Source organism: Amphibalanus amphitrite, unplaced genomic scaffold (assembly GCF_019059575.1).
Source record: "Amphibalanus amphitrite isolate SeventyFive unplaced genomic scaffold, NRLGWU_Aamphi_draft 000027F_arrow, whole genome shotgun sequence".
In the NCBI taxonomy this organism is placed as follows: domain Eukaryota; kingdom Metazoa; phylum Arthropoda; class Thecostraca; order Balanomorpha; family Balanidae; genus Amphibalanus; species Amphibalanus amphitrite.
The window spans coordinates 119027-134841 of NW_024881523.1; the positions used below are offsets into that span (position 1 = coordinate 119027).

General features: G+C 49.3%; 1 protein-coding gene across 1 annotated transcript; it reads right to left on the bottom strand.

The window, feature by feature from the left end:
- Positions 1 to 4509: 4509 nt before the first annotated feature.
- On the bottom strand, positions 4510 to 15346 carry LOC122364877 (exocyst complex component 3-like). The gene is made up of 15 exons (XM_043335685.1): positions 15238 to 15346; positions 11974 to 12087; positions 11553 to 11681; positions 10906 to 11101; positions 10437 to 10569; positions 9805 to 9989; positions 8998 to 9087; positions 8575 to 8700; positions 8051 to 8233; positions 7525 to 7694; positions 7234 to 7351; positions 6794 to 6946; positions 6335 to 6591; positions 5713 to 5854; positions 4510 to 5334 (listed from the first exon to the last, which is right to left on the bottom strand). The coding sequence occupies exons 2-15, from the start codon at positions 12081 to 12083 to the stop codon at positions 5092 to 5094; spliced, it is 2235 nt and encodes a 744-aa protein (XP_043191620.1). The 5' UTR covers positions 12084 to 12087; positions 15238 to 15346; the 3' UTR covers positions 4510 to 5091.
- Between the last annotated feature and the right edge of the window lie 469 nt (positions 15347 to 15815).

Here is a 15815-nt window from a genome sequence, read left to right on the forward strand (position 1 = left end):
GATGGGGATTATAATCAGCAGCGCGAACGAGTTGCCCGGAGAGATCGGCGCAACGTCACCGGTACCGGTGCACACATCGGATAGCTGAATCCACTTTTTCTTCAGTCGCAAAACGATGCCCCCTTCACTCATTCTTAGCAACACCTGGTTCATAGATTTTCTGAGATTGCCAAGTCCTTTAGCGACGACCATGTAACTTTTCTTATCCCATATAGGGCTATCACGTAAGGAAATGAGTTTGCACGCTTTATTGCCAATCCTGCGGAACATCGGCTTGATGTTGAGGAAATTCAGTGTTCTAGGCTCAAGTGAATGGAGGTCCCTTTCTGCCTTTGTTTCGTAAGGAACAAAGCGATCCCTCGTAATAATTCGTTGGTACAGTTGCACTTCATATGGATCTTTGCTCACTCTCCAGTCAGTTAAAACACTGTGGCCGGGGTCTACCACCAGCTTCCAGTCGGGACGTTCAAGGAATTCTTTCAGACTGCTAATAGGCCGATCAAATTCGACAACAGTTAGGTAAGAGACCATTGTCGCCGTGTAGCTGTTGACGATGATGATGTACAACAGCCAGGTGAAGATGGTGACAATACGGCCGGACAAAGAGCTGGGCACCGAGGGCCAGCCCTGGCCGACCAGCGACCCGAACACAGACAGCAGGCAGGCCGTCCACGTCATCTCTGTGCTGGTTTGTCTGTCCTCGGTCCTGCTCAGTCGAATGGAGAACCTCAGCGCCAGTGAGAGCAGTACGAATGCACCGAGAACAATCCACCAGACCGACATGTGGAGCGGCTTCAATAAAGAGTTGAAAGCTTCAACGCCCAGGCTGAGATAATCATCCGGGTTCTTGCTGACGTAAAAAGCACCTGCGCCTTCTTCCACAGCTGCAGCGTCCAAAAAATCAATCACTTCTGATCGGTCCTTTCTCATTGACAGCCAAGAAAGGGCAACGTCGGCTCTCCCGTAGACCAGCTCTCCCACCATTCCAGTCCAAGTCCCGTTCTCGTCCAGTCGGCCGAAGTTTCCACCTTTCAGCATGGGTACCAGACGGTAGCGGAGGTTCAGAGACTGGGCAATGGTCTTCCACACATCAAACAGATAGCCCTCATAAGTGACAGCGCCATCATGGCTGGAGTTTATCCAGATGAATGGAGGATCATGAAAAGCCGCGACCCGCAGCTCTGGCTCCGAGGCTGGATCGTGGCTCTCCGTTGACCAGTTTCCGCCCACGAAGTGAAGACCGGCCATCACCAGTTGCCGCCTGTCTCGGGACAGTGGTTTGTAATACTGTCCCGACCCCGACACGGCCAGCCGTTCCTCGCACTGACAGCGGAGTGTTGGACCACCACGGCCCGCCCGTCCCGCTCAACTTTTCACTTATTAACTGGCTTATGTAACAACCAAATCCTGGGCGTACTGCACCGGCATCCATCCCCTCCCAGTACTAGTGATTACCAGCACTTTGTTGTCTATTAGGTCTTTAGGGACGGCCGTGATTGCCGGCGCATCCGTTCGACTCCTCGCAAATGACCAATAGAGGCTAAATTATACATGCGCGGTGGGCTATGGTATGACACTGTGGAGCATGCAGTCATAAAACCCAAAATTACTGTACTACTCATAAAACCGCCGGCTTCAGTAAAAGTTTCGGCATTATAAAGCAGGTAAAGCATGGCACTATAACTGTAGACTAGTTGTATCAGGCGTTTAGAAAAATATGGCATCAGTAAATCTCCCAGCGAATGCCACTCCAACTTCTTATTAAATGCAAGATCGTGACTCGTGAGTAGGTACAGCAGCCCGTTCGAATGTACTCGTATGCCCGGTTCGAAAACATTAACTATGGCCAAAGTTCAGCTTCCTATCTGGCTTGGATAAGACGATACATTGAGGGAAAGAGACGATTCATTGTCCGGGCACGTTAGCTGAGAGCAAACCACACCCATTGTCCAATAGACACAGTCACGCGGGCCAATAATTTTCACACATTTCGCACATCGTACCACTGTTCAAAACATCCCGATACAAGCATAGTAAGCACAATATATTATTTGGTCTTAGCTTCAGCCTTCACGTGCAAAAAGAGAAAATTATCAGGTGTCGTTAAACTGATCTGACGTCTTTCTACCTACTCGCGGTTCAATATATATTGCAATGCGGGTCGAATGATACCCACGATATAAGACAGTGATAAAACTACGAAGAACAAGATTCAGACATTTCAATTCTAATTTCGAGCTAAAAACTTTTTAAAAGAATGCGGTCACATATAACGTGTGAAAATTTATTTTCATTTATTTTACTTTTACCAATTGTGGTAGCAAGAGGGCAAGCACTGAATAATCTAGACATATTGCTTATCACTCACACGTTTTAACTGTGTACTGTACCGTCACTGGCGGTCGCAGCCGCTAGCAAAGGGGGGGGGGGGGCCAAACTCACACTCGCGGGACATAACATTTATCCGTCACCGGAGGGTGATCGGCTCATTTTTTACGCCCGCGAGGCGCCGCGCAGTTAGCCATACTTATGCTTCATTCATCTCGTTCTTGCGTGGAATCTTTAAGCTCAATTTAAGGCAAAATCACCAGTACCTACCATTTCTCGTCCCACGGTGTTTCCACCGGTCGGGCCACTGCACCATGGCGACGGATCGGTGTAGCATATACTGGAAGGTCGGGCACGCGGATTCATGACCTTACCTTACCAGTATAAAACAATTCGGAAAAGTACAGATACCTACCTCTTGCTTTGAACACGCATGTGAAACCCAGAGAGCATTTTCAGACTATGACATTTACCCATATACGAGTAGTTGCATGTGGCGGCGGGAGAGAGAAGCTAGGTACGTACACCGACCTCTGGTGACCAAAGGTTCCTGGCTTTCAAAATTGGCATCTGAGGGCCGCGCGCGACTCCTGTGGGCTTCGCAACGGCTCTATTGGGGCTCACTCAAATGCCTAGTCCTCATGCTAAGAAGACTGGCCATCAGCCCTGAGGACTTCATAAGTCTCTGCCAGCCCCAGGACCCACAACGGCTCATGGGGTCCTGACGTCGAAACATGAGGGAATCTACGCGGGACCATCAGGACGTAAAGTGATCTCGATCAGGACCAACGTAAGGCTGTGCAGGAGTCTGCGTAAGCCCTCTGAGCTTCAGAAGCCCATGCATATGTATGTTTTCACTTAGAGGCCAGTTTAAGGCCCTCAGATACAGTGCCTGCAAACTGCAAAGGCCAGTAGTTTGAGACCATCAGATACCGAGTTGGGCTCTCAGAGACTAATGTGGGTCCTTACTCATTACAGGCCAACATGGGGCCCTCAGAGGTCAGCGTGGGGCTCTAAAAGACCGGCATGAGCCGTCGTTGGACCCCAGCGGCTAGCAGAGGGCCCTCAAAGGCCAAGATGGGCCTTCCTCAGAGGCCAATGCAGGCCCTTAGAGGCCGGCATCAGGTCTTTAGCAGCCAGTGCGGGGCCTCATTGGCACCTAAAGGTTCGTCTTGGGACGCCAGAGACAGAAATAAGGCCACCAGAGACCGGTGTGAGACGCTCAGACGCCGGTTGGGGCCCCTGAGGACGGTTAGGGGCCATCATAGGCCAGATGTGGGGCTTCAGAGGTCGATGTGGGCTCTAAGCGGCCAACATGGGCGCTTGACCGCCACTGAAGTTCCCTCAGAGGTCAGTGTAGGACACTCAAAGACCGGTGTGGGAGCTATATTGATAGCTGGGAGTGTTTTTTTAGGCCTCGTGACGATCGAATAAGGGCCAGGGCCCCATACACCTATGGGGGCCCATCGGTTGTTTGAGGGGGGCAAATGATATGATAGCCCCCTTTATTGGCCTTTGGGGGGCATGGCCCTGATGTCCCCCCCCCCCCGCGACCGCCACTGTGTACACATTACCCACAGGCCTCTGAGATTGCATACCTACTAGCTCATGCAAACTCTATGCAGGCCCCGGAGGTCCCACGCTAATCCTTAAGAAACCAAGCCAGCATACGGCGTCACCACCGGGCTTCTGAGGTGCACAGCATCAACCCATGAGGTCTTACTTTAGCATGTCGAAGAGCCACGCTCATTTGGCAGGGCCCACCCGGCACTGCCGAAGAGGGTCTCATGCCAGCCATTGCTGGGCCTACGAGAGACTCAAGTAAACCCACGCTGATATTCCATATAAGATCCGGCCATACTCGTGAATCGGTGTCAGCGACGCTGACCGCCAAATTGACAGAATGCGAAACTGAGCCCACTCCATGAGTGAAATTTACGTCCTTTGATGGCGCAAGAAAGAAAATGAAACATACAAAAAGCTTTCTAGGACTTTTGTTCGATCTGAAAGGTGGGGCCAAAAGATAGTATGGCCCCACCTTTCAGCACCAAAGGGGGGGGGGGGCCATGGCCCCCGTGGCCCCCCCCCCTGGGACCGCCAGTGTGTACCGTGCACCATGCATAACGCGGGCTTAGCCTACATTGGTCAGCTCTCATCACACATATCAGTCATATACGAAAACAAGGTCTTACATCTGTAATGGTCAGCGTCCATCACACATAGCGGTGGTCACTTTACGAAACAGCTAATCAGGCTCTGAAGATCAGTCCAACACAGACAAAACCCGGGATCTCAAATAAACAATCTATACAAAGACTCAGATGCATAAATAGTAATCGTAACAGTCATAGCCGGGAATAATCATACAAATGCTGTATGAGAACAGAAAGCATACGGCGGCGTAACAGCAAGCATCCATCAGATACCACCGCTTGATATATCTCATACACTGTTCATTTCAATTATCAGCTCCACTGTTCCAAGACATCTAAAGCCGAGCATTTTGACGGAATCGGTGATCACAATAGGACACTGCTTCTTTTCAGCAAACCAACTTCCGCACAGCTGACAGCTCAGTCCGGTATGTGCACACACGGCGGCTGGAGCTCGGTTCTTCGACCAATATATCCTCAGGAGAAGGAGCAGACAGATATACGGTTCTTCGCGGGCCATAACAGTGGCAGTGGCTGCACCATTGTCCATCTGTCCGTCTCCACACACCGAATACCTCTCGATCCACGCCCGTCCGGACAATCCCGCCACTCAGGTGAACTGGAACAGGCCGCTGGGCAGCTGCACCTGTGACATCACGGTGGTGGCGGGCTGCGCGCCGGACGGCGGGGCGGCCTCCAACAGCTGCTGGACACGCTGTCTTACCTCGAGCCGCCCGAGGTCTCCTCGCAGCAGCAGCAGGCCGGTCAGGTGGTCGGAGCTGGCGTCCGGACAGTGGCGCAGTAGACCGTGCAGCTCCAGAGTCAGCAGGTCTGCGTCCTCGACACGCAGCACCTGGCAGCGAGATGGGAGGATGAGAGGTCACATGAGTGTAGGGTAACGGTTAGCACATAGTGCGGCTGCAGATATGACTCGCTGACAATTACGCTCGAAAGAATGGGTGCGTGAACACACTAGAAAGATAAGTCAGGAGACAGATAAGATGGAACAGTAAAAATGAGCAAGGAGAGGTAGACAGTGAAAACGAGCTGGGAAGACAAAACGCGGAGAGAAGACATACTGGTAAGGCGGAATGAGTGAGCTTGAAGAGACGAGCTAACGAGCAGAGAAGACTGAGGAAAGACGAAGTGTGTGGGACATGGTACAAGACGGACTGTGTAGGCCGGAGAGACGCCTTAGACAGCGGCGCCGACTACAGCCTGCGGATCTCACCTCTGTCATTGCTCGGAGAATGGCGTCCGGACTGTCCTCCTCGTGGGAGACACTGGCCGGCGAGATGCGCTCGAACGTCTCCACCAGCTGGGACGTGTCCGAGACGATCTTGTCGGCGCCGGCCTTACGCTCCTCGGGGGACCTGACGGGAAGAGCAGTCAGGGATTAGTGGAACAGTGGACGACGGTCGGTGGGCATTCAGCGGTTAGAACTTAGATGACAGACTCAGTATTCAGTGGGCAGTGGAAGGCTGTTAGTCAAGTGCACTTTGGACGGCGTTCACTCAATAATGGACAACTGTCAGTGAACGGTGGAAATCCAATGGGAAATACATGTCTGTGCAGCCAGCGCATATTGTTTCATCTTAGTTTCTCTTAATCTTAGTTTAATTTTTTTAAATTAAAATTTAATCTTAGTTCCAGTCCCAGCGCCAGTCCAATCTCAGCCCCAGCCTCGCATCACAGCATGGAAAGCTTTCTGACCCACCGTCGCCCCTGACCGCTGACGATTCTCCCTCCCCCCCCCCCCATCACATAATGCACTTGCCACTTCCCAAAGCCACCTCTTCCACCACCAGACAGCCAACCATACGATTCAGACACTGACACATCCACAGACTCACTTGAAGGTGATTCTCTTCTGGAGCAGCGCGGCCAGGTACTTTTGGTAGATCATCTGGAGGGCGTCAGCCACCGTTTGCTCGAACGTCTCGGGCCTGAGATGGACGTAGTCGTGGCAGTAGTCCTCCACGGTGGCACAGATGGTGTTGACCGCCTCCGGCGAGCCCATCCAACGGCGGGTGAGCAGGTCACGGAAGTGCGGCTCCAGGTCCAGAGCCATCTCCTCCAGCAGGAAGCCGGCACTGTCGTTACCCAGCTTCTGTGGACGGGAGGGCAGGGCGGGGGAAGGTCAGCGGGCGGGTGAATCGTCAGCAAATCGGTGAGGGGAAGAATGATGCTGGACAAGGGGGAAATCAAAGACTGCAACACTCAGCTCACATCTGGGACTGCAATGAACTGTACTCACTGAAGACAGAAGACACTGAAGACGGAAGGCACGGCGTTATAGAGAGGAGACTCGCCTGGTACGTCGATAGCAGCGTCTCGAGGGAGCGCGCCACTCCATAGTCGTTGGACAGCGGCTTCCAGTAGCGGTCCCGGGTCTGCTTGGCCAGCTCCATGATGCTGGAGCAGTTGTTGACGATGGCGATCATGTAGTGGGTGAAGTAGCGGATCTGCGGCATAGGTACAGAGGGCATATGTCATCTGTCAACACGTCAGGAGGCTTGCAAACAAGCCGCCGAAACATTGGTAGACTCAACCAGCTGTCTGATGTGGAAAACACTAGCAGTCGGTACAACAGGCACGTTATGGACATATTGGCTCACTCACCAGACTACATTCAGTAAAGCATGTAAGACTCACTTACGACACTATGGTCAGATAAGTAAATATAGCTTGCTCACCACACTAGTCCGAAAAAACACTCATCGAGGGCACGTTGTAAGTACAGCTCGCTTACCAGACTACGGTCAGTGAAGTGTTGACCCTTGTAAGCGACGATGGCTTCTCGATAGTCGCCGCAGAATTTGGTTACTTGCGACAGACTGACGGACAACACTTGCATGGCAAAGTCGTCACTGTCGGACACCGAAGAGCAACGTCAGATGGATACTCCAATAACAATGTCAACAATTGTTATTGGAACACGATATCAGAGTCTCCAATAACAATGTCGCGTAATTGTACCTAAGCGACAATTACGATATGATCCCGCGAATGACCTGTCTGGGTCACGCAACTTGCCACTGACCTGACCGACTTGGCCACCTGCAGGTTCTGGTCGATCATCTGGAAGACGATGAGCGGCGCGGCCGTCTGGAAGAGGTCTCCGTCGGCGTCGGGCGGCACGTCGCGGCGCCAGTCCGACACCTCCTGCGCCACCGTCTTCTCCAGCCACGACTGGTAGTTGGTCTCGATTTTCTGCAGGTGCAAGATGGTGTAGTTCAGCGTGAATCACGTGTTGTACGAAAAAGATATTCGCTCAGGCTTTGGTGAATACAAAACAATAAAATATGCTTAGCTTACCGTAGAATAGCTTCTAATCGTACGCTAGCCCCCTACCTAGCTCGTGTACTTATCACCTTACGCTGCACGGCGTACTGACCTCATAAAATCAGTGTGGTTTTCTTATACCTTAGTTAGATCAACGAGGTTTCCCTTTACATCCTCTCCTTCATAACATTATCAAAGGAATCATCTTGTATCACGGTCAGGGGCGGCGTCTATACCACTGAGCCTATGCCGGGATTCAGCAGCCTGCGCCGGCCGCCACCCACCTCCACATACTCCTTGATGAGGGTATCGACCGTATGCTGGTCGAGCAGCGGTGGCAGCGCCTTGGTGCTGATGGCCAGACTCGGATGACCCAGCAGCTCCGGTCCCGGGTAGGTGTTCTGCGTCCACGACAGCAGCGTGAAGTACTCGTTACCCTCCAGGCCGCACGAGATGGTCTCCATCAGCTGTTGGGCGGCGCGATGTAGGTAAGCGAGGAACATCAGCAGCGTAGAGGTCAAGGTTTAGCAGGTCTCGACCGATCAACTACTCTGGCAATTGGCAAACCTTTCCTTCCGGTCCTACAGTATCATCGACAAAGTAAACATATTACGAACCGAATTGCGCACTTCAACAGCAGAAGTGTGTCGACAGCATGCTGTATGAAACACGGTCTTTCAACATATGAGTGTCAACATTCAAAGGCACACTCAAATGGCACCCTGAAGCAGACCTTAACACCGGATGTATCGAACCGGGGAATAACCACGAGTTTCGTTGCAGTGTTGGTCGTTGAAAACAGACTCACGTGTTTGGATAGGGCCGTGTGGTACATTTTCACGTAGGTGTTGAGGATGCCGTAGTGGGGCGGGAAGCAGGCGACGCAGAGTTTCTTGACCACCTGCAGGTCCTCCAGAACGAGCAGTCTGCAGACCTGGTAGGAAGAGTGACATGATAGGTAACTGCTCGATAGGTAACTGATAAGTGCTCATAAAGCACGATCTGATGGGTATTTCACCTAGATATAGCATTTGTTATCAATATACAACAGCAGGGCAGCAAAAGATTGGGTAGCAGCGAAGGCAGTTACGAGCATGATTCACCTCGTGATAGCGCAGAATAACCACCGGACACCGACCCTCGTCTCAAAATGTCACCTCACTACTAAAACGTTCATCCATATCAGCGCATGACAGTTCGGAGCGCCCAGCTCGCCATTCCCGAGCCTCACTTCTAGATGTCGGACCAGCCACATCTTGTTGTCAGCTCTACTCTCGAAGGCGTTCGCTTCTATACGAGTGTTGACGGCTTCCTCCAGTACCTGTTAGAGACAGACAGGAACTCCGGTTACAGTGTTCTAAAATTGGATTTTGGTTGGGTGTGCCGATGAAGAAAAAAAATCCTAGGATGAGAAAAAAGGAAATAAATAACTGAAGTATATTTGCAAAATGGTGTAATGCCAATTTGTATGCCAACTGCTAAACCAGGATTTCATGTCAGAATCTTGACAGGGTGTGAAACAAAAGGATGTGGGTGCCTCAACTGTCAAGTGACATGTAAACTGGCTGTTGGGAATACATGAATTTTTTTCAGAGATGAAATAAAGTCGGTAATTCATATTTTAGGGATGAAAGTATTTTCCCTATTAGGTGTGATTTGCCACCAAAAAGTCTGAAAAATGGAACGCTGTCCGGTTATGGTTGAGCGATTATCTTGAGAGGCCTGCAGTGAGTAATTCGGGTGACGAGTGCTCTGACACTTCCACACTGCAATCCTATCGACTGTTCTACATTTAGCCGGTGGTCTTCGCCTGTTATCATTCATGTTCCCTAGCTCATCAGTCAGCATTCACATGAATTACCACCATATACGAATTAGCAGTGACTTCCCACCTTCTCTCAAATGGCAATCCATAACAAATTAAGGTCTCCAAACCCAGCCTCATGACGTTGAGCAGTCTCTCCATTCCTCTATCATATCTGAGTCTCTCAACCGTAACCCTTGCCCGTCAATCCCGGTCGCTGCCGTGTCTGCCAACCTGGAGTGCGCGCTGCCGCCAGCGTTTGGGCCGACCCGGCGGCACATAGTCGGTGGTCAGGGCGTCACGCAGCTCAGCGTCCGCCTGTTCCTCCCGCTCGACGATACGCAGAACGGTGACGATCTCCTGCGGCTCACGGCGCACAGTGGCCAGTGTGCGGCTCAGCTTCAGCCACAGCTGCTTACCTGGAGGCATGGGGGAGGCGGTCAAAGGCGGTGGGGATGCAGCGACCCCTGGATGGGGTGCACTGAGAATCAGACAGAGTGAAATACGGACGAATGCACGACCGGGAAAATACAGTCATCTATGAGGCACAGAGTCCGATCAGTCCAACGGACACATCGACGACAAAGGGATCAGATCGGCTGTAGCCCACGCAACTCGGCCCACAGAAACAGGTGACATGATTAGGTTGCAGCTAGACGTCACATTTTTCATACAAATCGGGAGATAACACGTCAAACCAACGGTCTTAACTATTTCCGATATATCTAGGGATGATTCGAAACTGCAGACTTTACATTACGTCTAAAACTATTGTTCATCGTGCTTAAGGCGGCGATTCAGTGACTCGAGGTATGTGGATCAGCCAATTTGACCGCACCCGCGGTGGCTGAGCCCGAACGACCTACCAAGCCGGTCGGAGAGCGCCTCCACCTCCTTGAAGTGCGCCTTGAGCCGCTCCATCTCACTGCTGTGACCGCCCAATTTCCGCAGAAGGTCGATCAACAGACGGTCCCGCGTCCGCTCCAGCTCAATCAGATACTGCCGCGACACCACAGAGAAAGGAGTGTCAATGTCTGACTGGTAACTATTCACAGAGCATGAGGATAGCTCGATAGTAACCTCATGTGTGTCTGATCAAAACAGTGTGCAACACCTACCCGCAAAAATTCATTTACCCATCAATGCAACAACTCTAGCAAAAAAAAAAAAAATACTTGCATTCCATACATTGGGTCATAATGCGAGAGTGCCAGCGAGCGCCATCCCACCATCTGCACACTTCTCAGTTAGTGATGTGAGCCATCAGACGCCCCATACCCTCCGACCAGTGTACCGGCGCATCACCAGCCACCAAACCCCGGCCAGCCGACTGACCTTGTGCGCCGCCAGCAGGGTGCCCTGATCCATGACCTTCTGTGCGCGCTCCACAAACTTGTCGATCATCAGGGTGAAGTCCATGGTACAGACGGCTGCTTCGTACTGCTGGTGGAGGCGACTCTCCTCTCGCAGCTCGGAGAACTGCGGCAGTAAGGCCGGCACCTCCTCCAGCGCCGCCTCGATCTCCTGCAGACTGAGGTCAGATGGTGGAGGGGTGGTCAGAATCGGCTGAAGTCAGGGACAACAGGGGTCAGGAAAACCATTGGGTCAGAAACTACAAGGGGCGGTAAGAGAGCAGAGTGACAATGGCACAAAAGTAGCACAGGGATGACAAGAGGCTCAGGGGTTGTGAGGTGACTGGAGGTAATTACAGCAGATGGGGACAGGAAACTTGTACTTGAGGGTGTACTCGTACTTACAAGGTAGATAGGTACCAGTTGGGGGACTAGACACATACCTAATTGAGCCATAGGCTCTTGTGGCCATGACTTTCACTGGGGGGTTGGAAGTTGGAACTGCAGTCAGGGCCTGACTGGGTCTGAGAGTGCTCAAATATACAGGCAATCAGTTCCAGGCCATTATGAAGGATTGTGAGTCACTCAAGGATTGATTTGGGCCCTCAAAGTTCCAGCAGAGGTTTGTACCTTTGTCTGGACTCCTGAATATCATGCAGTGCTGCCTGCAACTGGTTCAGGCCCAGCTTCACATCATCCAGCTGGCTCTGCATCGCTGTCTTCAGCATGGCCTCAACAGAGTTCTTCTTCCTGATCACCCTGTGACAGAACCAATGCCAATGTGAGTCGATTGTGCACCAGACATCAGTTCCAAATCTTGTGCATAAGAATTAGGTAGGTATTTGCCTTGGAAGAGTCTAGTAAAATTCACAAGCAAGATATTATAACTGACATATTGGTAAAGTTAGAAGGCAGCAGAGAGCTGCTAACTTTTCACTTTTGTTCTAACAAAAGAAAAATGTCCAGAATGAGAATAAAATTTAATGCAGGAAAATCTGATTAGTGGAACCAGCAAATATAATTTCACAAGAAAGAACAGGTGACAGCCTACCTCTGTTTATATTGGTCAACTTTTTCCAGCTGGTCGGGCCGCTGCAGCATGTTGGCAACCTGTTGCAGTGCCAGCCGCTGGGCCTCTGCTTCTAGCTGGTCAATATCCATCTTGCTGTAAATTGAGAATATCCCTGTGACCAAAGTGCTAGATTGGACTCTTATCTATTAAAGGATTAACATATATCCCAGGGGCAGAGTACATATATGGTTAAGCTTCAGCTGAACACAACTGAGTTAGAGTACTGACTGTGAAGTGTTATGTGAGAGATTAAGTGCGACTTATATCATCTAAAAAAACTAAGCATTGCAGCAAGATGACCCATGCAGTGTTGAAAGGTCTGGATGATATATATCTGTAGCATTCCTATAAGTTGGAATTTGATGTAACTTAATATGGCAAGGTATAGTCAAAGGTCAGCACAAAGCATACTTATTGGCTATAATTTCAATAACAATCTTGGAATTAATGCTAAATTGCTAATAATGGGCTGATGGGAGCTGGTCTGTAAGTGCTGAGCTCAGTAATTTCCTCTCTTTATAACCTTTAAAATCTGAAGAAATTCACAAAACAAATGCATAAAAAACAGACACATAAAAGAAACAACACATCCTTCTAAGGTTGGAAACCGACCTTGTTTTTGATCTACATCAATGAGCTTCCAACCCTGGTGCAGAGTGGCTGTAAACTGTTCGCAGATGACACAAAACTGTTCAAAGACATAGTAACCCAACAGGACTGTGCAACACTGCAAGCAGACCTTGACAGGCTATCTGAATGGTCAGATCAGTGGCTGCTTAAGTTCAACGTTGAAAAGTGCAAGATCATGCATTGTGGATATATGAACCCTGCAGAGGACTATGTCATGAAAGGTAATGATGAAGCCAGGACGATCTGCACTACAACTCACGAACGTGATCTGGGCGTGATTGTAGCCAACAACCTGAAAGCAACATGCCACTGCCAAGCTGCGGCACTGAAAGGAATGACTGCACTAAGGCTTTTAAAAATGTCTTTCAGAAATATTGATGTCAACAACTTCAGGTCCTTGTACACCACTTATGTTCGCCCGCATCTAGATTATTGCCTGTCTGCGGTTGGTCCTCACATGGTTCAAGATATACAAAAGCTTGAAAAAGTTCAGAGACGAGCTACCAAGCTTGTACGGGAAATTAGAGCCTATCCCTATGAAGAACGGCTGACGAGGCTTGATCTGATGAGCATGCGAGATCGACTCAAGCGTGGTGACTTAATTGAGACTTACAAGATTGTAACAGGAAAAGTTGATATAGATGCAGAACGATTCTTTGAATTTCAAGACCATGAAAGAACCAGGGGTCATCGATTTAAGTTGAAGAAAAGACGGTCAATGCACCACTTCAGAAACATGTCATTTGCTAACAGAGTAGTCACCCCTTGGAATGAGCTGCCAGACTATGTTGTGTCAGCACCAAGTACTAGTGCCTTCAAGAAGAGACTTGACCGACATTGGGCTACCCTAGTCGACCACTAAAGCTCATCCTCTGATTAGTGCATTCCACGATATGAGCACCAAATAGACAGTGTCTACTCCTAGCTCATAACCTAAACCTGAACCTAAACCTGAAACTGAGACCACATATCAATACTTCTACTACTTTCTACACAGGACATTTATAAGTTACACCCAACCACACATTGAGTCAGGTAAAGTTATGTTAACCCGCGCACCGACGGGGGGGGGCGGATATCCGCCCCCCCTGAGGTTTTTCGCGGATAGCGGGAAAACCGCGGCGCGTAGCGCCGCGAAATTTGGTATGACTATTCTCTCATCAATTTTACACATGGTGTGCAAGTTTGAACCTCCTAACTTTTAAGGTCAGTTCACCAGGTCACTTTGAATGACCCAACCTCAAGTCACTTTTTTGCAACTTTGTCACCGTGCCAGAGCTACAGTAGATGTCGGAGGCCTTTGAAAGTCGCAGGATGTTATTAGGTCATTAGTAGCTACAATTTGTATATATCGGAATTTTGATGTCGGTGACCTAAGGTCAGGTCAATTTCGCGACCTCCCCATTACAAGTCAATGGGGGAAAAATCAACTCCCTGTTTTTACCACTAAAACGGGTCGGAATGGCCCCATATACCATACATGACTTCACATACGATCAACCTTCACTACCTTGAGGTCTGTTTTGCTGTTGGGCAGCTGTAAGGTCATGTGACGTCATCAAAGGTCACCAAAGGTTTTTTTGCCAATAACTCCTTACAGGAACAAGATACAGCCGCGCGGATGGTCTCATTGTGTTCAGCTCGTCAAGACGCATCGAATGATATACATGATGACCTCGAGGTCACGTGACCTGAGTTCAACCTTTGACCTTGACCTTTCGAGGTCAACATATATATCATTCGATGCGGATTGACGAGAGGATCACGATGATGCCCTTAGTTTGTTCCTATCTTGACTACTTCGAAAGTTATTTGAGAAAAACCCTCTCGATATCTAGCGCCGCCATTTTGACTTTTTCGACCCCTGTGACGTCATCTTTGACCTGACCTGAAAATGACCTTAGTAAAAATTGTAGACCTTGTCCGTGCGTATCCGATGCCGTTTACCGCTTGTCGCTATCTTGCTTCATTCTCGAGATCTCAGGGGGGCGGTCATCCGCCCCCCCCCCCGTCGGTACTAAGTTGGCGCAGACCCCCGTCAGTGCGCGGGTTAAGAAACGTTAGGTCAGGTTAGAATGGGTTTTGTTATTTCTGCTTGTCTGGTACCTACCTAATTTGTTTAGCATTGCAATAAATAATCGTATGATCCATTGGTTAGGTTGATAGGTTGATATATGGTTCATGACAATATGGTGAGGTTTTTATTCCATTTTGAGCCTAGGGTGCAAAGGGGGACTTCATCCTCAGCTCATACACAGTAGGTTAATTCTGCCGTGCAAAGACAACCTGATTATGTTTTGGTGACCTCCTCTGACCTGACTATGAGTTAATGGCCTCTGACCCAAAATTGTCAAATTTGCCTTTACACAGCAGATGTCTTAGGTGACAGAAAGATTGCTTTCTTGCAAAGCATCAAAGAAAGTGTGTTAGTAGCCGGCAGATGCAGTCACACGTCACACCAGTTTCCTTTCTTTATAAAGGCCTAAGGCTACTAGGGGCCACCAAGGCTATAGAACGGGGCCACTAGCATAACCACAGTGGCTACCGTGGCTACGTTGCTATGCTTTGCTCACAAACGTGAGCAAATGAATAAAAAATAAATCAAAAACTTACACAGCGTATCCTCTTCTTGAACGTTATGGAAATATCAACAACGAGAGGCCTTTCACTTTTCTATAGATAAAAAAAATCTGGTGAAAATACACCCAGCCATCGGTACAGTCCGCATGCTATTTTGAAGGATATTGTGTTCAAAGCTGCTCGCTCGAAGAGCCCACGATGCAAGTGTCGGTCGCTGATTTGATGATACTAGCTTACTGAACGAATATGCGCCAAATAGAACCGATAGAACAGCTTGAAAAACATCGGTATTATGAGTACAAAAACTGCGCGCTGAAGACATTCTGGAGAAAATTGTTTTAAATTTACTGCAATATTCTTGAAAGTACTTAAAAGATATTAAGCAATATATCACAGCATAAAGTAAATTTTCACGCTATGAATGTGCGGTTTTCATCTGAGAATAGACAATGAAGCTCAATCATCTTAACTTTAGTGGATTTTAAAATGTCAATAACAGAAAAAATATCAAGTTTCTACATATTCAGAACTTAATATTTAGCAGCAGTTTAAGCAGTGCATTTTTGACAGGAACGCTTTGTTGGACAAGATATTCCGGATATTCCGAAGCG

What these genes read in the sequence shown, in the direction of transcription:
- LOC122364877 (XM_043335685.1), bottom strand. Translation starts at nt 12,083, where the DNA reads ATGGATATTGACCAGCTAGAAGCAGAGGCCCAGCGGCTGGCACTGCAA. An exon ending in GTTGACCAATATAAACAGAG is followed by an intron (nt 11,682 to 11,973) that starts GTAGGCTGTCAC and finishes GTTCTGTCACAG; the next exon opens with GGTGATCAGGAAGAAGAACT. An exon ending in GGCTGGTCCGACATCTAGAA is followed by an intron (nt 8,701 to 8,997) that starts GTGAGGCTCGGG and finishes TCTTCCTACCAG; the next exon opens with GTCTGCAGACTGCTCGTTCT.